Source organism: Microtus oregoni, unplaced genomic scaffold (assembly GCF_018167655.1).
Source record: "Microtus oregoni isolate MIOR12 unplaced genomic scaffold, Mior012 000010F_ref0000083, whole genome shotgun sequence".
Lineage (NCBI taxonomy): Eukaryota > Metazoa > Chordata > Mammalia > Rodentia > Cricetidae > Microtus > Microtus oregoni.
Window position 1 is genome coordinate 35,088,128 of NW_024543069.1, and position 23,658 is coordinate 35,111,785.

Below are 23,658 nucleotides of genomic sequence, written 5' to 3' on the forward strand. Positions count from 1 at the left end.
CAAGTTGTCCCTGTTTATAAAAGCAGCCACAAAAACACAGTTAAATCATAGAGAGTAAGCACACTAGCAAAGACATATGTATGTATATATATATACATATATGTAAATATATACATATATACATATATAAAGCCCACCCAGAGCAAATAATAAAGGAACCCAAGCTCTCACCTCTGCTCTCTGTGTCCTGGGAAAGGCAGATGACTTCTCAATGGCATAGACATCCACCAGGTAGAGACATGCTCCCTGCTCCCGGTCCAAAATGGCTGCAGTTTGAATGATACCAGTCTGCCGTCCAATGGTAAAGAGACGTCCAACAGTCTTTTCTTCACAGTGAACAGAAACGATGTAATACTCCACCGGAGCCTCTGACCCTCTGGGGCTAGCTGCTTCTATGGATATGACATTGGTACCAATGGGCTCCCCTTCCTTCAAGATGGTTATGTATTTGTTCTGTGTGAAAACAGGCCCATCAAGGCCCTGGAGGATGACGGTCAGTTCCGTGGTTGACTTCCTCCTCTCGGGGCCCAGGTCTGTGGCTGACACTATGAGGTTGTAGTAGAGCTGTGAAGGCACCAAGGCGGAAGCCACACGAAGGTCTCCGCTGTAGCGGTCCACGGTGAAGGTGTCCGTGTCCCCGTTCACTATCTCATACTCGACCTCGCCATTGGCACCTTCGTCGGGGTCTGCGGCCATGATGGTAGTCAAGACCGAACCGATCATGGCTGAGGGGTCTGCAGCCAGGGCATTTTGGGATATAAACATTGGGACATTGTCGTTGAGGTCTGTTACCAAAATGGTCACATTTTTCAAAGCGTACCTCCTGGTTTCTATCGGCACTGCCTGGTCGTTGGCTTTCACCGTTAGCTCAAAGAGATTGGCAAACTCGCGGTCGATCTCAGCACTGGTGTAGATGGTCCCTTTGACTTCGTCGATGCTGAAGTGGTTGCCGCGGGGCATCTGTTGAATGATGGCGTAAGACAGCTGCCCATTGATGTCCGCATCCGGGTCGTGTGCTGTCACAGAAATGACAGATGTGCCAAGAGGGATGTTCTCCACAATAGACTTGAAAATGTCTCCCGGAGGAAAGCTCGGGGGATTGTCATTGAAGTCCCTCACGTGGATCACCACTGACATCGTGGATGACCGAGGAGGCCGCCCTTGGTCTTTCGCTGTTATATTCAATTTATATAAAGACTGCGTCTCAAAGTCCAACTTCTTGGCAAGAAAGATACTCCCAGTGTTTGGACTAATGCTGAAAGTCCCATGGTTGTTTGACCCTGTGATAGTGTAATGCAAGTCTGCATTGGCACCCGAGTCGGAATCAGTGGCGGTAACAGAGGAAACAAGTTCACCAATCCTCATGTTTTCCAAGACATCCACAAACAGTGTTGACTTTGGAAAAGAGGGGGTATTGTCATTTTCATCCAAAATATCAATACTGAGTGTGCAGGTTGAGTTGAGGGAGATGGCCCCCGAATCCACCGCCTGAATGAGGAGGGAATAGGCAGGGGTCGCTTCATAGTCTAACTTGCCTATGAGAGTCACCTGGCCAGAGAACCTGTCTATAGCAAACTGTCTTTCTTCATTTCCTTTGAGGATAGAGTAGTGGATGAGACCGTTACTGCCTTCATCCACGTCTGAGGCGGACACCCGTAAGACCTGGGTCAGATTGGTCGCCGTCTCTGACACTGTAGCTTGGTAAAAGTCTTTTAGAAACTTGGGGGCGTTGTCATTGATGTCCTTCATGTAGACATGCACAGTGGCCTGGTCCTTGAGAGGCTGAGGGAGGCCCTGATCTGTGGCTATCACTGTGAAGCTGAACACTGCTGTGCCCCGTCTCCTCATGAGTGACTCCCTGTCGAACTTGTGGGTGCTGGTGATCTCCCCAGTGACAGCATGCAGCTCAAAATCGGGCTGGGCGACCTCAAAAGTGTACCTCACTTCCCCATTCGGCCCGAAGTCTTTGTCCACAGCACTGACTTTGCCTACATATGACCCGGCTCTCTGCTCCTCTTCAAAGTAAAATGTGTAATTGGTACTATTAAACAAAGGCCTATTGTCATTCACATCTTCTAAAATCACAGTGACATTCACAGTAGCACTTAGGGGCTCCACTGCCCGGTCAGAGGCAACGACCACTAACACATATCTCTCCTGAAGTTCACGGTCCAGTTCACTTTTTATATACAACTGGCCATCTGGAAAGATGCCAAAGGCATCGCCAGCGTTCCCATCTGTGATCGTATAGGCTATTTCCCCGTTTGCCCCAGAATCTTCGTCGGAAGCTTGCACTTTAAAAAACCGAGAATTCACGGGCTCTGACTCAGAAAGGGTGACCTCATAGGAAATCTGGTCAAACACTGGTGGGTTGTCATTTACGTCGTGGACATAAACTGTCAAAATGACGCTGGAGGAGAGCTGGGGGACGCCCATATCCGAGGCCAAGATTTCTACCTGGTAGGAGCCCGTGTGAACATCCAGGGCGCCCAGAAGACTGACGCTACCATTCTGCTCATTGATAGCGAATAGGTTCTTGGGGTTCTGCTTCAGACTATAGAGCACCCTGCCGTTGACACCTTCATCAGGGTCCACAGCTTTGGCCTGGAAGATGCTGTGTCCTGCCTGCCAGTTCTCCACTGCATTTACGCTCTCTACTGCCTGGAGGAAGTGGGGGGCGTTATCATTCAAGTCTTTCACGGTGATGTTAACCACGGTGTCTCCCGCTACTGCACCCCCACTGGCCACTACTCTCAGCTGATAGAAGGACTGTTCTTCCCTGTCGATCACACTGGCTGTGGTCAGCTGCCCTGTGACGGGATGCACAGCAAACGTACCTCTCTGGTCCCCAGTAGTGATGAGATAGCTGATGTTGGCATTGAGGTCCATGGTGGTTGCAGAAACACTGCCCACGTGGTACCCTAGAGCCACGTTCTCAAAGACCACGAAGCTGTAAGCAGCCTGGCTGAACACGGGTGGGTTGTCTTGTGTATCTAGCACCGTGACGGTGACTATGGCCTGGTTCGGGGACTGTAGGTTGCCCCCATCAGTAGCCACTATCTGCAGCTGGTAGGCTGTTTTCTCTTCTCTGTCTAGGGCCATCCTTGTAGAAATAACCCCGCTCTTAGCATTAATCTGAAACCTCGACCTGTCCCCAGCTGAAATACTGTACTGAACAGTCCCGTTGGGACCCATGTCTGGGTCGGTAGCAGACACGGTGGTGACATAGCTACCTCCAGGCTCATTCTCCTGAATATGAGCAAAGTATTGGACTGGGTAGAACACCGGGCTGTTGTCATTGATATCCAGAAGGCTGACATTCACCTGAGCTGTGGACGACTGGGGAGGGGAGCCCAGGTCTGTCGCTAGAATCAACAGACAGTAGAAGGCTTGCTCCTCTCTGTCTAGGGAGGAAGTAGTAGTCAGTCTCCCAGATACAGGATCCAGGCGGAAGAGCCTTTGGTCACCCTCGGCCTCTTGCAGGGAGAAGCGCACCGTCCCGTTGTCACTCAGATCCCCATCGGTTGCCCCTATAACCAACAGCTCCGTCCCAGCTGGAGCATTCTCAACCACAGATACCTCATAGCCTTCAGGCTGGCTAAACACGGGCTTTTCGTCATTGACGTCCAAGACAGTTACCACAAGCTGGGCATAGGACACCTTGGGGTGGACCCCCTGGTCTCGGGCACTGATATTCAGTACAATCTGGGAGGCAAGTTCACGGTCAAGGCCCCCTGCAGCACTGGTGGTCACCAGGCCACTGTGCTCACTGATGTGGAACCAGCCCAACCCATTTCCAGAGACGATGCTGTAACGCAGGTTCGCATTGAGACCAGAGTCACCGTCAGTGGCAGACACCCCGCTCACATAGCTCCCCGGAGGCGCCTCCTCGCTCAGGTTCACTCTGTACACTTGCTGTGCAAAGACCGGAGGGTGATCATTGATGTCATTGACGAAAATGACCAAGCTGGCCACGGAGGAGCGCGCCTGAACCTCGGCGGTAGGGGGCGCCCCAGAGTTATCCGAGACCGAGACTGTGAGGTTGTAGGAAGGGATTCGCTCGCGGTCCAGGGCGCTGGCCACCTTGATGAGACTCAGGTTGGGCACCTTGCTCCTCTGTACCTCAAAGTGGCGTTGCTCGTTGCCCCCGAGAATCTGCACCGAGATGTTTCCGTTGGCTGCCGGGGAGTCCGCGTCCGTCACGGTGAGCAGAGCAACCACGGTACCCACCTGCGCATTCTCATCCACCGAAGCGTAGCGCGAGGTGGCGGGGAAGTAGCGAAACTTCACTACAGGGTCGTTGTCGTTGACATCCAGCAGCTGGATGAGCGCTTCGGCACGCCCGGTGAGCGAGGGCACACCACGGTCCGTGGCCTGCACTGTCAGCGAATACTGTCGCCGGGCCTCGAAGTCTAGCGGCTCTCGCACGGTGATGAGCCCCGTCTCCGGGTCCATCTGGAAGGGGGTTCCCTCATCCTGCAGCCGGTAACGGATGTCCGCATTGGTGCCCTCGTCTGCGTCAGCCGCCGCCACCTGCAGGACACTCGAGCCCACAGCCGCGTCCTCGGGCACCCCCGCCTGGTAATGGGAACTGCCAAACACCGGGGGATTGTCATTAATGTCCTGTACAGTCACATTGACCTGAAGGTAACCTCGCCGCTTTGGCTCACCCTTGTCCTCCACCTCCACCAGGAGCTGGTACTGGGGTGTGACCTCGCGGTCCAGCCCACCCTTGGACACCAGGTGCAGGAACGCACCCTCGCCACTGGGGTTCAAGGTAATGTCCAGGCGAAAGCGACCCGCCTCATTGCCGCGGACGATGCGGTAAGAGCGGTGATCCACGCCGTTGGAGCCGATGTCAGAGTCCGTGGCGGTGTCCAGAATGACCTGACGCCCGCTGCCACTGTCCTCCTTGAAGGTGACCACGATCGAGGGATCCGGGAAGACTGGGGCATTGTCATTGAGGTCACGCACCAACACCCGCACCTCGGTAGGATAGGTGGGCGCGCTGGAAAGGACCACCAGGTTGACTACGTCGCTGGGCAGGCTCTCGCGGTCGATGGTGGCCGTGGTGTACAGCGCTCCGGTGCTGCTGTTAATAGCGAACAGGGCGTGGCTTTCGCTGAGCCGGTAGGTGAAGCCCGGGCGTGTTGGGATGGTGCCCACCAGAGTCCCTGGAGGCTGCTCTTCCATCACCTGGAACACCTGACGCTGTTCGGCCGCTTGGACTCGGGCTGGGCCCGGGAGCAGAGACAACAACCCCCAGACTCGCAGTAGCTGGCACAGGGATGGAGAGAGTAGCGGGAGCCGCCTGCGGCCAGGAGCCGGGTCTGCGGCCAAGTTCATGGTCCTGGTTTCCAGGAGCCGTGCGAGGAAGAGAAGCAAGGTGAAGGAAACGGGATGGTCCGTAGGACTTCTGAGTGGCGCCAGTCAAAAGCCAGTTTGGCTAGAGATCTCTGAAGTTCAGAAGAGTGAGCCAGGGGCAGACGCTCAAGAAAAGGCTCCCGGTGGCCGGTGAGACGCGCAGCGTAGGGGAGGATGAGGCGACAGGCGGCGGGGCATCCCTGGACTCTCCCGAGAAAGTTTCAAGAAGGCCTCCAGACACTTGGATTGGAAATCCGAGTCTGAGCGTCCAGACCGCGAGAGGAGTTGCGAGATGAGGCCTGGATTTGGGGGGACCTGAGGAGTCACTCACTGCATGCACGTCTCTCCAAAAACTTTAGAACTTACCCGGAGCTTGATGCCAAACAGGACAGAGCATAGAGGTGCACAACCTCTGCACCCCGGAGATTGAGCAGGGAAGCCGGACGAAGACGAAACTTGCGGTGCAGACTCCTCTAGGGTTTCACTCCGGAGAAGCTAGGAAGGTTGTCTCTGGATCAGGCTCCTTCCCTTCGCAGCGGAGGCACCCACCCGGGGCATCGCGTGCCCACCGAGTCTCCAGCAGCCCTCAACTCAGTCCTCTTGCTGGTAACCTGGGATGTCTTTGCGCCCACCGCAGCTCGGAGCCCGAGGTCCAGCCCAGGCTGCCGCAGGCGCCTTTCCGCATCCTTCACCTCCGCGCCGGCATCATTTGTACATCCACAGAGCGCGGGTTCCCCTTCCTCCTCGGCGTCGTGGGGGTCGGACAGCAGCAGCAGCAGCAACAGTGCTGGTTCCCCGAGTCCCCTCCCCTCACCATGCCAGGGGTTCTTCCCCGGGCGTCAGCGGGCACCAGCGCCCTCGAAAGAGCCTCGCCCTTGTCCTGGTATCTCTATTTTTATTGTCCCGGGTCAGTTTCACTTTGTAATCCGCTAGGCTTTGTGTTTGGGGAGGGGTGGGTCCCTCCGTCGCGGTCTCCGCGGAGGATGGGGACGCGGAGATGCGGTGCAGCTGCACGGGGCGCCGGGTGGGCGCGCTCCTTCGCAGCCAGGGCTCGGAGGTGGCACCGCCGCGGATCTGGAGCCGGGCGAGTCCCCCGCTGCCTCTCCGGGTCCCTCGTACTCTCCCCGCCCCTTCCCCGCTGCGCGCACACACGCACTCACACACACGCGCGCACACACGGAGGGGGAGGGCTGTCCGCGATTGCGAGCAGGACTGAGAAACTTTGCTCGCCCCTCGATGCTCCGGGACTCCAGTGGCCGCCACTCCCCTGTTCTGGTCCTGTCACCCGCGGGCCCTGCCCCGCTGCAGCCCATTGGCCACAGCCCCGCCCGGAGTCCCCGCCGCCCTCGCCTCCTGCCGCCACTGGCTGGGGCGACGCTCGTCACCGCGGCCTCCGAGGCTGTGGGCGGGCGGTGGGCGAGCCCCGCGGCGGAGGCGCAAAGAAGGGGGCGACCACCCCCCAACTCCTTTCTATTTATTTATTTTCCCTTTTGGTCAAATCTTGGCCGGCGTCGGCGCAATCACAGCAAGAGGCAGCCAAGGAATAGATGGGGGTGGGGTCAGGTTTGGAAATAAATAAGTTTAGTGGCCGGAGCTGGGGGTGCCATTAGGCTGTTAGGCTGGTAATAATTCGGTGGAGGGGGTCGAGGGAAATGAAAGAAAGGCTGGGGGCGAGGGTCTGTTAACGCGGGAGGAAGGATTAGGCAAAGCCTGTCTGGGAATGCGCGCCGCTGCTGTTCTTTAACCATTTCGTGCCCTCGCCAGGGCAGTGCCTGAGCGGAGCGAGCTGCTGCCCACGGGACCTCGCAGATCCCCAGCTCTTCCCCACTCGTGAACTTGCGCCGCAAGCCGCTATCCTTCGGCTCCAGAGGACACCGAGGCCTCGGTGCCAGCAGTCCTCCAACTTCTCAAAGGAAGAGAGGGGCACTGGGGTACCAGCAGCTTGGTTAGTCTCCCAGCTGGAATCCGGTTTACAGACCAGCCCCCGGGCTTGGGCTGAAACAATGGCAGTTTCTGCGGGGACAGTTTCCTCTTACAATCCCAGTCTGGAATTTTGACCACCGGTGGGGCTCCCCCCTCCCCGACATTTTCTGGCCAAAGAAAATCTAATAACGTTTGGTTTCGGTTTTGGTTTGGGGGCACAGGAGGGGGAGGAATAGCTTTAAGAAAAATAGAAATAAATAAAATGAAGTTTAAATTTAATTTTTAAGTGTCACACATCACTAACTGCACTCATGATCTCCTGCCTCGGCTTATTTGTGTAGTGGCGCGCGAGGTTTCTTTAAAAGAAAAAAAAAATAAAAACGTGACTCGGAATCGGGTCAATAATGTTCCCCTTTAAGGGAACCAACTTGCAAAATGTGAATTGAAGCCAAACAATGCAAATATAGGGCATATGTCATACAGTTTTGCCACAGGAATCCCTCCAAACCTCAAACTTTCGGAGCCCAGAGATTGTTCAAGCACGAGCCAACGCTGCCCCCTGCTGGTTATAGAAAGTCTTGCAGCCACAGTGGCTGGTTCCGTGCTTTAAACTAAAAGCAGACCGGGAGGATCTGGTTACAGAGCTAATTCCTCCTTCTTGCCAAGGGATGGGGGCAAAGAAAAGGCTCTGGAAGGTTCTCCTACTGCCTTTCCTTGTGTGAGGTCAGAAAACAATCAAAAGCAATAGAGAAGACAATACAGGATGCAAGCCACCTGTAACCTAAACGGAGGAGGATGGAGCCTGATTCTAAAACCATCGCGAATTCCTTTGTTTGGTTAGAACACTCGCTCCTGCCCCTTCCCCAGCTATAGCGCGAGGGGGGAACAGGACGTAGAACAGAGAGAGTTAGGCGTCTCCATTGCTGCATTTTTCAGACTACATAACTATCGAATGCCTATCATTAATTTACCCCTCCCCCTTAAAAAACAAAAACAACTACGGGGGGGGGGGGGCGCTTTTAAGCCCGGTCAATTTTTTTTTTATCGCTGCCAACAACATACCGCTTAATGCCATTATTTGGCTGTAATTCAGCCAAAAGAGATTTCTAGATTAAAGTTGGATCTACAAGTTACTACAAGTCGTGGCTGCGAATGTCCGAAGACGGAAGAAGACTTCGTTTTTGTTTGCTAATCCTGCGCGGTGTAATACTCAGATACATAAGAATGGGGCGAAATAACTCGGATATATTTAGGGAAGATGGAGTTCTTGCTGGTTTGCCTGGCTTCTGTTGAAGAACATGTGAAATGCCTTCACAGCCCAACAGGATGGAATTAACATCTCTTGCCAGTGTATTTAATTTGGGAAAACAGATAATTTAATTCATTCTGTGAAGTGAAGTGTTTAATCTGCGAAATAAGTGTATAGTCTTCATTTTACAAAATAAAGCAATACAAAAAACGGGTCATAATCAGTCCAAAAATAATCTGTTTGAAAAATTCCAAGGGAGGCTTGCCCACAAATTATTTAAGCAATGGTATGGTGAGTTGAACTACTATTTTTCCATAGTGATGTAATCTACTCATTTGTAGATAATTCTACACAAAACTACAATTTTGTATGCATAGTATGTAATTTTAAAAGAAATCTGCAGTGTTTTATATAAAACATGAGATGAAGCTTTTGTTCTTTTTTCATTTTCTCCCTTAGATTTCTAGAGCTGTGTTAGAATAGTACACTATCATTAATGTATATGTATAATTTGTCTTCTCCTGGTGAGGAGATGGCTCACTGTTTGGTAAAGACTTTTGCCAGGGACTCTTGACTGCCTCAATTCTATTCAGAACCAACTTAAAAGCCAGACAGAATAGCACAATTGTCCGTAACCCTAGCGACCCCTAGCGGTAGACAGGAGGCACAGGCAGGGGAATCCCTGGAAACCAGGTCAAGCCGCCTGACGGATGCAGAGTTGAAAAGAAGGCTGGAAGGAGGTGGGAAGAGTGTACAGGGGCGCCAGGATGTCCTCTGACCGCCACACAGGTGCCTGCATCCATGCACAAACACACACAAGCACATCTCTCTAACATACATACAGAAAAATCATTTTTATTCTTGTAAAAGTGAAAGACATGAGGTCATCATATTCATAAAATATATTTTAAAGCTACGAAACGCACGAGTAAGTAGGTGTCATATGTAGAGCAGCAGCGGATGTAAGATATAAAAACCATTTCTAACTGTACATTTTCTCTTGTCTTCCAGTAAACCTGAACAAATGCAGCTATTTTCCCTACCCATATCTTCACTTCTTATGAAAATGGTTGTTAAAATCAGAGATATAGCAAAAAAATGGAATTAGTAGCCAATTAGAAACCATGCTGGTTGGTTTTTGTCAATTGGACACAAAGTAGAGTCATTGTGCAAGAGGGAACTTGAACTGAGGATTGCCTCCTTTAGATTGGCCTGTTTCCTGCCTTTGGGTCATCTTCTTGGTTAATACTTGATGCATGAGTTGGGCCACCCCTGGGCAGGTGGTCCTGGGCTGTAGAAGCAAGCATACTGAGCAAGCCGTGGGAGCCAGCCAGGAAGCAGCCTTTCCCATTGATTCCTGCCTTGGCTTCTGTTTGCTCTCCTGTCCTGACTTCATCGGCGATGGACTGTGATGGGGAGGTGTAAACCAAATAAACGCGTTCCTCCCCAATTCGGTTTTGGTTGGAATACGTAACTAGAACATATGGTTCTCAGGAACGATGGGGAATAAGGACACGCATGTGTGCCCACGCAAGAGAGGAGCCAGAGAATACACGTCATTTGAACTTCACATCCGTGTGCTGCAGTTCGCTTTGTGACGCTGTGCACATTCTTGCAATCATTTAATTCAATATCCAAATTTTTTTTCTATGCTTTTTGGCCAGAAATGACAAGTATTAACTGAACCACACCCCTCGGTTCCCAGGGCCTCTGCAAGCCGGGGCGGAATCTCTTCCTGCCTTCCTCTGATTGTCTCTATCCTCTTCTCAGCCCTTCCTTTCTGAAGCCAGTCTTCAGCCGGTCAAGACTGTCAAGACTGCCGACTTGACAGGACCTAGACTCCCCGCTGAGAGAAACCTCTGAGCAGGTCTGTGAGGGATTTCTGGATTGGTTTAACAGAGGTGGGGAAACCCACCCTGAGCATGTGATCATCGGTCCACAAGCCCGGCTTCTGGACTGAATAGAATGGAGGAGAACGAGAGCGGAACACCAGCCCTCACTGTGTGGATGTGGAGGTGTCTGTCTGTGTGTGGATGTGTGTGTCTGTCTGTGTGTGAATGAGGATGTGTCTGTCTGTGTGTGGATGTGTGTGTCTGTCTGTGTGTGAATGAGGATGTGTCTGTCTGTGTGTGGATGTGTGTGTCTGTCTGTGTGTGGATGTGTGTGTCTGTGTGTGGATGTGTGTGTGTCTGTGTGTGGATGTATGTGTGTCTGTGTGTGGATGTGTGTGTCTGTCTGTGTGTGAATGAGGATGTGTCTGTCTGTGTGTGAATGTGTGTGTCTGTCTGTGTGTGGATGTGTGTATCTGTCTGTGTGTGTATCTGTCTGTGTGTGGATGTGTGTGTGTGTGTCTGTGTGTGGATCTGTCGGTGTGTGTGGATGTGTGTGTGTCTGTCTGTCTGTCTGTGTGTGGATGTGGATGTATGTGTGTCTGTGTGTGGATGTGGATGTGTGTGTGTGTGTCTGTCTGTCTGTGTGTGGATGTGATGTGACCTGCTGCCTCCTACTCCTGTTGCCGTGATGAGCTGGCTCCTCAAACTGGGAGACAAATTAATCTCGCCCTGGAAATTTTGCCACCTTTAAACAAGAGACGTACCCAGCATGAAGCCCAGACACACACCTCGCCTTGCATTCTTTCCTCTCTTTGGCTCTTGTCTGCCTTGCGCTCTTCCTGTCTATTCTGTGTAAACATCTAATGGGCCACACAAGCGCAAGCCTTTGGGCACTCGATCCTCCCACTGTTTGAGAAAGATGTGGAAATTTAGCAAGTGGGGTCTTGACAGATGAGCTGGATCACTAGGGGCAACCATGCGGCTTTCTAGCTCCCTACACCTAGTTCCTCTCTGCTTCCGGCTGCTGTCGACATACGTTCCCACCTTTATGGAACAATCCCCTTAAGTTGCTCCTTGTCGGGCATTTGGTCATGGCAACACGAAAGATAACCAGCGCCCTGCCCTTCCACTCCCAACCTCCAGGTCCACTGTGCCCTCTGTCCACTTCCCTCCACACGGGCTGCGCCATTCTCTGCTCACTGGCTCTGCCCTACTCCTCAGCACCCTCCATGCCCCGCACACCACACTCCCCACACTGGAAGGATTGTTTTCTACTGTTTTGAACAAACTAAACATAGTTTTGATGTTCTGTTAAAGTTTCAGTATCACAAACATTACCCTTTTCTGCTTTATCAATACTATTGTACAGCAGGTTATTTGGTTATCTTGCCAATCTTTCTGGGACAGAGACGTTCATTTTAATTAAAATCCTTTAGTGGCTGATTTTTGAGTCCTAGGATATCCTTGCTTCTGTAAAGAAAATCTGATGATTCTTTGGTCAAAAGCCAATGGTTGTCTTAGCTTTGTTTGCTGTTTTTGTGATTAAAAAAAAAATACCCTGACAAAAGCAAAGGCTTTGTTTTAGCTCAAGTTCCAAGTTATAGCTCATCACTGCAGAGCAGTGAAGGTGGCAGGAACCGGAAGCAGCAGACCACACCACACCCATAGCCAAGAAGAGACAGAACAACTGTGGCAGGAACCGGAAGCAGCAGACCACACCACACCCATAGCCAAGAAGAAACAGAACAACTGTGGCAGGAACTGGAAGCAGCAGACCACACCACACCCATAGCCAAGAAGAGACAGAACAACTGTGGCAGGAACCGGAAGCAGCTGGCCACACCACACCCATAGCCAAGAAGAGACAGAACAACTGTGGCAGGAACTGGAAGCAGCAGACCACACCACACCCATAGCCAAGAACACAGAGAAGAAGGCTCGCTGTGCTCTGCTTGCTTCCTCCACTCAGACAGTTCAGGATCTGCTGCCTAGGGAACTGTGTCGCCCACAGTAGGTGGGTTTTCCAACCTCAATGAACAACACTCCCACAGGCTATCTGGTCTAGACAATTCCTCCCTGAGACTCTTTCCAGGTGATCTTTGTAGGGTGTATCAACTTTACGATTAGATTTAACCATCCTGTTGGGTTATCATTTTATCTGAAACCACTTTTTTCGTGGAACTAAGATATTGCACTCGGGAGGCAGAGGTAGGCGGATCTCTGTGAGTTCGAGACCAGCCTGGTCTACAGAGCTAGTTCCAGGACAGGCTCCAAAGCCACAGAGAAACCCTGTCTCGAAAAACCAAAAAAAAAAAAAAAAAGATATTCACCATGACCAAACAGGATTTTATGAAATGCTATATAATTACACATAAACTACAAACATGCTTATTCTCATGTTGACCTTGTGGTACACCCCCCCCCCCCAACCCCAGCACTTGGAAGTTGAGACAGGACAATCAAGAGTACAAAACCATCCTCAGCCACAAGAGGCCCTGAAAAAAAAAAAAACCTGCAAGCAGAAATATCAAGAGTTTGTAGCCATCCTGGGTTACATGAGACACTGGAGAGAGGACGGGAGCAAAACCTAATTCTCCACTTAAATTTTACTTTAAAGCCTTTTTATTGTCATTTAAATTAGTGTTATTCTTATTTATTTACAGAAAGAAAACTGAAAACAAGGCAAACTTGGCAAGTTAATTCCATTTTCTTAGCCTAAACTATCCAGCAGGCTTCCTGCCTTTCCGTACCACACTGACACTGTTATTCTGACCGCCATTTTCTGTGGTTATTGAGTCATAAGGGCCACGTGACCTCGAGCAAATACAGTATACATCCTGACAGTAAACATTGTTGGCAAGATGGAGTTAAAAAAAAAAATGAGTCTTTACCATAAAGTGATTTTTACTTAATTTTAAAAAAAGCAAGAAACATGATCATTTGCGACTTGAAACTGCTTCTATTTCTACCATACCATCCTTGTAATGTGATCTTCAGAGCCATTTGTGGCTTTGCTGCTCACTGCTGGGCTCCCCCAGCCTCCCAGCCTAGTCCTGGTGTGACCATTCTGTTTCCTTCCCGTGGACCAGGCAGGGCGAGTAAGGCTGGACTGTGCTATAATGAGGTCTCTCCTTTCCTACTAGGGTGCATTCCTGTGGAGAGCTCTTCACCCTCACACCCAAGGGCACCTTGAAGGGAGGACCAGGATTGCCAGTTGAACAGACAGCACCCCTGTAGGGCTGCTTTGAAACTGAACTTACTTCTCTGCAGCTTCATTCTTTCCCAAACTTCATAAGGTAAATCCTGGTATGAAGCCAGCTCTTGGATGTTTTATGAAAAATTATAAAACTCTGTCATTTTAGGTAAGTGATAGAATAATGCCCTGGTCTATTCTCGGACTGGAGGGGCTATCTCTGCTGGTTCTTCACTCCTTTCCCTTTTCTGACTTCCTTTTTCCTAAGAATGACTGCACCCTTTGGGGTTGATCTGTCATCCACAACTTTTCCTGTCCAGCTTTTCCTGTCTTAGGGAAAATCCCTCAATCCCATGTTCCTCTGCTAGCTCATTCCTGGGAATATTCAGCTAAACACTGGCTAATGTTTCAACTCCTTTTTTTTTTTTCATAACCGTCCTTGGCTACTTTTAAGTCAACTTGACACAAGTTAAGGTCATCTGAGAGGAGGGAACCCCAAATGAGAATACACCTCCATGAGATCGAACTGTTGGCAAGCCTGTAGGGTGTTTTCTTAATCAGTGATTGCCAGGGAAGGGCCCAGCCCTTTGTGGGTGGTGTCACTCCTGGGTTCTATAAGAAAGCAGGTTGAGCAAGCCATGGGGAGTAAGTCAGTAGGCAGCACCCTCCATGGCCTCTGCATCAGCTCCTGCCTGCAGGTTCCTGCCCTGCTTGGGTTCCTGACTTCTTCAATGATGAGCTGTGATGTGGAAGGATAAAGCAAATGCACCCTTTCCTCCCCAAGCTGCTTTGAGCATGGTGTTTCATCACAGCAGCAGTGGCCCTAAGACAATAGCAAAGATTTCCATGAGCTAACTTTGTATGTGAATTTTTTTTGCTTGTTTCTTTTTTCAGATGTCTGTATATCATCAGATCAATTTGCCCATTACTACCTATCCCAGCACACGTACATTCTAGTCTGTCAAGTTGAGTCTCATTCTTTCTGTGCCCAATGTTATTAGTTTTGCTTTTTATGAAGTAGCATTTTTCTCAAGGCTCTAGTAAGATTGCAACATGAGCCAAAATTAAGCTGTTTCTTTAAATTTGTTGAGCAGAGAGGCCCATGGTCAGGCTGTAGCCTGAGGTTAAAGGTAGTGACTTTACATAAGCAGCAAGATATTGATCCTTTGAACTTGAAAGCTCATAGTGATCATATGGATTAACTCTGCTCCTGCAGTGCAACAGCAAATATGACCAATTGATTATGACCATGTTCCAATAAAGCTTTATTTTTTTTTCAAGACAGGGTTTCTCTCTAGCTTTGGTGCCTGTCCCGGAACTAGCTCTTGTAGACCAGGCTGGCCTCGAACTCCCAGAGATCCGCCTGCCTCTGCCTCCCGACAAGAAAGAGCCAATTTGGCCAGATATTATCCCTTGCTGGCCCTTGTTTCGGAGCACAGGAAGTTCCTTGCAGAGAATCCTACCCAGAAGCACAGCTGCATGTCTTCTGTAAGCTTAATTGAAAATCAAGATGTTTTTTATGTATGTGTGTGTACCATGTGTGCCATGTGCATATAGTGCCCGCAGAAGACTGAAAAGGGCATCAGATCCCTGGAGCTGGAGTTGCAGGCAGTTGTGCTCCTCAGTGAAGTATGCTGGGAACCCAGTGCAAGTCCTCAGCATGAGCCTTAACCACTGAGCCGTCTCTCCAGCCCCAGAAAGCTTAATCTTAAGCTGGTTCCACCCCTTCTCCCAAGATAGCCACTTTTTCTGGTCTTTTATACAAACCATCTGGTTTTTGGTTTTTCACTACTTTGGTTTCTCTTTGTATTATCTTTATCTTCTTCGTGCATATAGACATAACCATGTTACACACACACACACACACTCATACACACACACACACAGTCTGTGTGTCTTCGCCTACATAAACAATAAGCAATGTGTACCTCTTTTAGTCAAGCTAGTGTTTAATTTAAAAAGACTATATGAAGCCATCATTTTCTGTAAATAAATATGAAACTACATGATGGAAACTAGAATCTTGTTTTCTACTGTCACACTTATGGGAAAATCTAAATGAAGGGTTTGCCTCAAAACGCTTCATAGTATCATGTGGGTGACTGCGTGAGCAAACCCGCGGGAATGGAAACTGCTTACGCTGAATGTGAGCCTCCTTCTCTGAGTGTGGCGGCGCTCGCCACAAGCTGGTAATTACTGCCCAGAATTTGGAGAAACTTCTTAGTTCAACAACTGTTTGGAACAATCTCCCGTTTCGTTGAAACGTCAGGAGCTGTTCCTGTTCTTGTCTTTATTATCGAGAAGGCTTCTACCTAATTTAGTCTGGAATAATTAATGCATGGGTTAAAAAGCCTATGTCCTCTAGCAGAAACATTAAGATGAGCAGTGTGGTGGGGGACAAAAGACGATCTCTGTGTGTAATTAATTCAGTGTGCACGTTTGTGATAACGGGTAAGTGATGAGGGCATCTGTTGAATTTGTGGAAATGTCCGAAATATAGAAAAATCTTACTGTAACTTTTATCAGCAGGAGAATGGAAAACTGGGAGAATCCAGTAGGAGAGTTCACCTGAGAGTTCAGAGAACCACTGCCCACTTCTAAGAGTCCACCTGAGAGGGCAGAGAGCCCCTGCCCACCACCGAGAGTCCACCTGAGAGGGCGGAGAGCCCCTGCCCATCACCGAGTCCACCTGAGAGGGCGGAGAGCTCCTGCCTAATGACCACAGTTGACATCCATTCTAAGCAAAGGTGATGAAATGGGAGCCACTATGAGTAGAATCGCTTTGTGTTTTCACTGAAGTAAGCATTCCTGGCTGTAACAACAGTTCGGCATATTTCCCCACTGAGTGGCATCTCGTTATGTGAAAGGACCAGAAATCATAACTTGTTCCTTTTAAGGCTCGTTAAAGAAATTTCTAGATTCTCTTGTTGCTGCCAAGGATGCTAAGGCATCCTCATTCATGCTCTCGAGACTGGTGCTCTAATGTCATTATGCGTGTGGGTGTTTGAAAAAGACAGGAGGACAAGCAGGGAGTAAAAAACAGACTGCTTCTGGGTTTCTTTAGTCAAAGTAAAGACGTTCCTTTTAAAGAATGCATATACCAAATCACTCAATTATTAAAAAAAAAGAAAACGAAAAAGAAAACCTGAAACCTCTCAATGATTGAAATAAATTCCAATGTATTGCCACTTGCTTAGCTGTTTCGTAAAATAATACATATCCTGCAACAGAAACTGAAGTGTGTTGGGCTCCCTCAGAAAGAGAACCAAGAGCACTAGCGGGTAGCTTGTCTTAACTCCTCAGGGGTCATCTGGAGAGACAGAAGAGGTGGCTTCATGGTTATGTTATTTATATTTTATTCTTTTGTGAATTTTTTTTGTGGTATTCACCAAATGGAAACAATTGGGGGGGGGGGTCCTCAAAGATACATTCTTGGTTATTTTGCTACTGCTGTTAAATCTATGTGTTAAATATACATTTCTTTTAAGTTTGTAATTTAGTTCTCTACCCAGAGGCTGAAGGAGGACACAGAAAATTATAATTATAGGTTGTTGGTTTGTTTTTGTTTGGTTGGGTTTTTTTTTTCCTGCTTGTCTTAAATGAGTGTCACTAGTTGGCCCCATACCACAGAAGCCAGAGGAAGAGACAATTCTGTGTTTTTCCATATCTAACATGATGCATGGCATTCAGATGGTAATGAGTAAAAGTCTCCCCTCCTCCCAGGACCGCTAAAGTTTTACGGTGACTGGCAATAAGATAAGATAAGATAAGGTAAGGTAAGGTAAGGTAGGTGAAACCGAGACTTTAACCCACCAATCCCTGAACAGTGGTGGCTGCCAACCTTCTCAAAAGACACTGCTTAGGGATGCTTCCAGAAGACTCCAGTGGGGGGCCTCTGGACAGAACTCCAAGTCAGAAAGTCGGTTTGCAAGTTCAAAGCGCTGTGGTGGGGTATTGTGGCTTGACATTTGCCGTCTGTTCACATCTTGTGTTTCTAGACATTGTTTGCCGACACTCTCATACCCGTGCCTCTTTGTGAACTGTCCTACTTACAGACATGCACGTGGATTTGTCAGGCAAATTGTCTGAGGATGCCATAAGCCATCTTCCTCTGCCACACGACAGAGCTATGGATGCTGGACCACCCGGCTCAGGGCCTAGCGCGTGTCTGCTGTCAGTGACCCTGGTGCCGTGCGTTACAGCTTCTATCTCACTCCTGGAAGAACTTCTTCCTCATCTGGATGAGTCGCATTCACTCTCATCCAGTGGATGAGAGGAATTTCTGTGTCTGTCCCCTCCTGACATGCTGAGGTTATGAAGAGGACTTTTACTGATACAACTAGGCATTTAAGAAGATCTGTTTTTATTTCTTTTGGGAGAAAAATCTTCTGCCTCGTTAGCAGAACCTTCTGTATTCTCGATAACACTGCATCTTCCTGACTAGAAAGAGGTCCAAGGGTACTATATAACAATCATAATTACAGATCTTTAGCAAATAATAATATCTTGTATGCATGAAAGTATTTAGTGCAACACATTGAAATAAAAATAAAATAAAATAAGCCCAGAGCTTGGCATGTTGGGAGACAGGCCATTACTAGGGCTGAACTGAACAGTTTCTGATAACTCATGGTGTTCAAACTCTTTGTATATGAAAGAATGTATTATCTGAAGGACTTCTCCAGAACCGTCCAGAGGACTCTTGTCTTACTGTGATGGAGGAAGGTCATTGGTTAAATAAAAAAGAAACTGCTTGGCCCTCATTGGTTAGAAGATAGGTGGGAGGAGTAAACAGAACAGAACGCTGGGAGGAAGAGGAAGTGAGCTCAGACTCCACAGCTCTCCTCTCGGGAGCAGACGCCTCAGAGAGACACCATGCTCCCAGCTCCCAGGCAGACGCATGCGATGAAGCTCCGACCCAGGATGAACATAGGCTAGAATCTTCCCGGTAAGCGCACCTAGGGGCGCTACACAGATGATTAGAAATGGGCTAAATTAATATGTGAGAATTAGCCTAGAAGAGGCTAGATAGAAATGGGCCAAGCAGTGATTAAATGAATACAGTTTGTGTGTTGTTATTTCAGGCATAAGCTAGCCAGGCAGCCGGGGTGCTGGGGACACAGCCCCACCGCCCTTATTACTACATTACTGAACCTATCGAATCTTAATTCTCTGTTTATCTGAAATGCTTCTTGGCCCTCCCTTCTTTTCATTGCATCCCTCATCACTGAGCCCATGATTAGAAATGGCAAACCTGTGTTTTGAGAAGAAAATGAGCTGTGACTTCGGTTGGAAGAAGTAACTGCTCAGTGAGAGCGCATATTAATCCTTTCTTAGGGAAGAAGCTTGTAAGAAATTCCAATCCAAGTCTGCTATGTGTCCCACATTGTGGGGCGCCAAGGGCATTGCCTTCTCAGTCATAGCATCAGGGAGCTGCTGTCTGAGGTGAAGACATGGCCATCCCCGGTGAGGGGTCTCACAGCAGGAATTTTTGTGGATCAGACTCAAGCACCTCTTCAGTCCTGAACAGGAAAGGACGCCACAGTGCTTGCTGCTGCCATGTCCCTGAATATATGGAGAAGGGCATTCCACTCTGCAGCTCTTTGACAGGCAGGCTGAATGCTACAGTCCAGGCTCCGCTTGAGGTCTCCTCCACTGTCAGTACCATTGAGCAGCAAAAGGAAACGTATGCTGATGACTTACAGGCTTTCTGCCAGCATCCCCTCCACATGTTCCCTGACTGTTTGGGCAGGATGTGAGACCTCAGAAGGGGTTAATATCCAGAAAATGTTTCTCCATGTGCAGCCCACAGCACTGACTGCTCAGAGGGCCAGTGCTTCGGCCTTCTACTGCTACTGGGGCCAACAAAGCCAGAGGTCTTGGCTAGTTAGTGGCAGAGTGAGAACCCGCAGTCCTAGAAAAGTTTGCTCCAGGCAATGGAGACAGTCACTCTCGCTGCAGGCAATAAATAACACTCATAAAATGATGATCATGTATACCATACCCAAAGACATTGATTAGCTCCTGCAGGGAAACTGCAGCATGGTTCCCAATGGGAAACACCACCAACATCACATAGCAAGCCAGCTCCCTAAAATCTGTCTTCAGGAATGAGTTGCTGTTAGGAAGGCCGGCCAATGGAAGCGGCAGATATGAGACCCAGCAGGTGTGCAAATCTCATGTGGAGACTCTGAAAAGAAAATAGTAACCAGGTGCTCACAAACACGGGGGCTATAGGATGAGTCCAGAGAAAGTTGAAGCCAATGGGAAGCCTGATAGAAAGTCTAAGGAAACTCAACTACCTGTGATGTTCCAAGGGACACATGAGTAAGTAACTCAAGGCAATTCTGAAGACAACTAAAAATATGAATAAAAAATCAGCAGGAGGGGTGAGAGGGAGGAGCGAAGGAGGAAGAGGAGAGAGAAGAGAGAGAGAAAAGAGGAGAGAGATTGATATTTTGGTAAAGAACCAAATGGAAATCCTGGAAATGAAGATCTCAATGAATCAAACTAAAACAAAAACTGGTGGTTGGCCTCAGCCCATTTAAAACTAAAAAGAAAAATAAAATAAACAAAAAAAACTAAAAAGAAGAAAGAAAGAAAGAAAGGAGAGAAAATAAAGGAGAAAAGAAGTTTAATTTAAAAAAAACAACTGATCTTCAAGAGAATATCTAAGGGCTTAAGGACATAATCCTCAACAAGCATATGAGATGGAGGAAAGCTTGGAAGGGCAAACGTTGGGAGGAAAGGCCAAGTAATGTGTTCAATTTAATAGCAAGGTCTTTTTTTTATTTCTTTCTTTTTTTAGATTTTGTAATTTTTTTATTTTATTTTACTTTATTTTGGTTTTTCGAGACAGGGTTTCTCTGTAGCTCTGGAGCCTGTCCTAGAACTAGCTCTTGTAGCCCCCGCTGGCCTCAACTCATAGAGATCCACCTGACTCGCCTCTCTAGTGCTGGGTTTAAAAGTGCGTGCCCGGATTTATTTTATTTTTTTAATAAAAGGAAACAAACTTTTTTTATTTTACATACCAAATCTAGTTCCCACTCCATTCCCTCCTCCCTTTCTCTCCTCCTACCCCCCCACCCTCTATCCACTCCTCAGAGAGAGTAAGGCACATTGCTTTTGGGGAAGGCCCAAGGCCCTCCCCACTATATCTAGGCTGAGCAAGGTATCCCTCCAAAGAGAATGGGTTCCTAAAAGTCAGTACAAGCAGTAGGTATAAATCCCAGTGCCACTGCCAGTGGTCCCTCAGTCTGCCCCAGCCACATAACTGTTCAGAGGGTCTAATTTGGTCCTATGCTGGAGTTGGTGAGTTCCCATTAGATAAGGTGTCCCCATCATGGCCTTGACCTCTTTGCTCATATTCTCACTCCTCCCATCCTTCAACTGGACTTTGGGAGCTCAGTCCACTGCTCCACTGTGGGTCTCTGCCTCTGTTTCCATCAGTTGCTGGATGAAGGTTCTATGGTGACATTTAAGATATTCATCAGTCCCACTACAGGGCAAGGCCAGTTTGGGAACCCTCTTCTCTATTGGTTAGGGTCTGGGGTCATCCTTGTGGATTTCTGGGAATTTCTCTAGTATCAGGTGTTTTCCTAGCCCCATAATGACTTTCTCAATTGAAATATCTCTTTCCTTACTCTTATCTCTGTCCTTCCTCCACTTCAAATATTTCATTCCTTCAAGTTCTCCATCATCCCTTCTCCCCCACCCCCACTCTCTTAATTTTGTCAGTTGATATTGTCTATTCCCCTTTCAAGGTGGATTTATGTATGTTTTCCTTAGGGTTCACCTTGCTACTTAGCTTCTTTAGGATCATGAACTATAGACTGGTTATCCTTTACTTTACAGCTAGTATCCACTTATGAGTGAGTACATACCATGTTCATCTTTCTAGGTCTGGGTTACCTCACTCAGGATCAATTTTTCTAGTTCCAACCATTTGCATGCAAATTTCAAGATGTCATTTTTAAAAAAAAAAATCACTGAGTAGGGCATGTCTTGGTTATATTCCCAAGAGTGGTATTGCTGGGTCCAGGGGTAGGTTGATCCCGAATTTCCTGAAAAACCGCCACACTGCTTTCCAAAGTGGTTGCACAAGTTTGCATTCCCACCAGCAATGGATGAGTGTACCCCTTTCTCCACAACCTCTCCAGCAAAGGCTATCATTGGTGGTTTTGATTTTAGCCATTCTGACAGGTGTAAGATGGTATCTTAAAGTTGTCTTGATTTGCATTTCCCTGATCGCTAAGGAAGTTGAGCATGACCTTAAGTGTCTTTTGGCCCTTTGAACTTCTTCTGTTGAGAATTCTCTGTTCAGCTCAGTGCCCCATTTTATAATTGGGTTGATTAGCCTTTTAGACTCTAGTTTCTTGAGTTCTTTATATATTTTGGAGATCAGACCTTGGTCAGTTGCGGGGTTGGTGAAGATCTTCTCCCAGTCAGTGGGTTGCCTTTCTGTCTTAGTGACAGTGTCCTTTGCTTTACAGAAGAGTATATGCTCAACTGTGTTCATAGTAGCATTGTTTATAATAGACAGAACCTGGAAACAACCTAGATGCCCTTCAATGGAAGAATGGATGAAGAAAGTATGGAATATATACATATTAGAGTACTATTCAGCAGTAAAAAACAATGACTTCTTGAATTTTGCATGCAAATGGACGGAAATAGAAAACACTATCCTGAGTGAGGTAAGCCAGACCCAAAAAGAGGAACATGGGATGTACTCACTCATATTTGGTTTCTAGCCATAAATAAAGGACATTGAGCCTATAATTCGCGATCGTAGAGAAGGAGAACCCAAAGAAAAACATATAGTCATCCTCCTGAATATTAACCTTCATCAGGCAATGAAAGGAGACAGAGACAGAGACCCACATTGGAGCACCGGACAGAAATCTCAAGGTCCAAATCAGGAGCAGAAGGAGAGAGAGCACGAGCAAGGAACTCAGGACCGCGAGGGGTGCACCCACACACTGAGACAATGGGGATGTTCTATCGGGAACTCACCAAGGCCAGCTGGACTGGGTCTGAAAAAGCATGGGATAAAACCGGACTCGGTGAACATAGCGGACAATGAGGACTGCTGAGAAGTCAAGAACAATGGCACTGGGTTTTGATCCTACTGCACATACTGGCTTTGTGGGAGCCTAGGTTGTTTGGATGTTCACCTTACTAGACCTGGAAGGAGGTGGGAGGTCCTTAGACTTCCCACAGGGCAAGGAACCCGGTTTGCTCTTCAGGCTGATGAGAGAGGGGGAGTTGATTGGGGGAGGGGAAGGGATATGGGAGGCGGTGGTGGGGAAGAGACAGAAATCTTTAATAAATAGAGGAAAAAAAATCACTGAGTAGTAAGTACTCCATTGTTTAAATGTATCACATTTTCTTTATCCATTCTTCAGCTGAGGGTCATCTAGGTTGTTTACAGGTTCTGGCTATTATAAATAATGCTGCTATGAACATAACTGAATAAATGTCTTTGTAGTATGATTGAGCATCCTTTGGGTATATGCCCAAGAGTGGTATTGCTGGATCCTGAGATAGGTTGATTCCCAATTTTCTGAGAAAGTGCCACACTGATTTCCAAAGTGGCTGTACAAGTTTGCATTCCCACCAGCAATGGAGTAGTGTTCTCCTTACTCCACATCCTCTCCAGCATAAGCTATCATTGGTGTTTTTGATCTTAGCCATTCTGACAGGTGTAAGATGGTATCTCAAAGCCACTTCCCTGATGTCTAAGGATGCGGAACATTTCTTTAAGTGTCTTTCGACCATTTGAGATTCTTCTGTTGAAAGTTCTCTGTTTAGTTCTATATCCCATTTGTAATTGGATTATTTGGAATTTTGATGCTTAATTTCTTAAATTCTTTATATATTTTAAAAATCTGTCCTCTGTCTGATGTGGGGTTGGTGAAAATCTTTTCCTATTCAGTATGCTGTCTTTTTGTCTTATTAACTGTGTCCGTTGCTTTACAGAAGCTTCTCAGTTTCAGGAGGTCCAATTTATTTATTGTTACTCTCAGTGACCATGCTACTGGGGTTATATTTAGGAAGTGGTCTCCTGTGCCCACACATTGATGGCTACTTCCCAC

General features: G+C 48.0%; 1 protein-coding gene across 2 annotated transcripts in view; it reads right to left on the bottom strand.

Annotated features, from left to right (window-relative positions):
• The window catches only part of Fat4 (FAT atypical cadherin 4), a 130,069-nt gene extending 124,723 nt beyond the window's left edge, over positions 1 to 5,346 (bottom strand). For both annotated transcript variants that reach the window (XM_041659198.1, XM_041659197.1), the window contains exon 1: positions 172 to 5,346. In XM_041659198.1, coding sequence (XP_041515132.1) covers positions 172 to 5,346 — 5,175 coding nt within the window. The remainder of the gene's footprint in view (positions 1 to 171) is intronic.
• Positions 5,347 to 23,658: the final 18,312 nt, after the last annotated feature.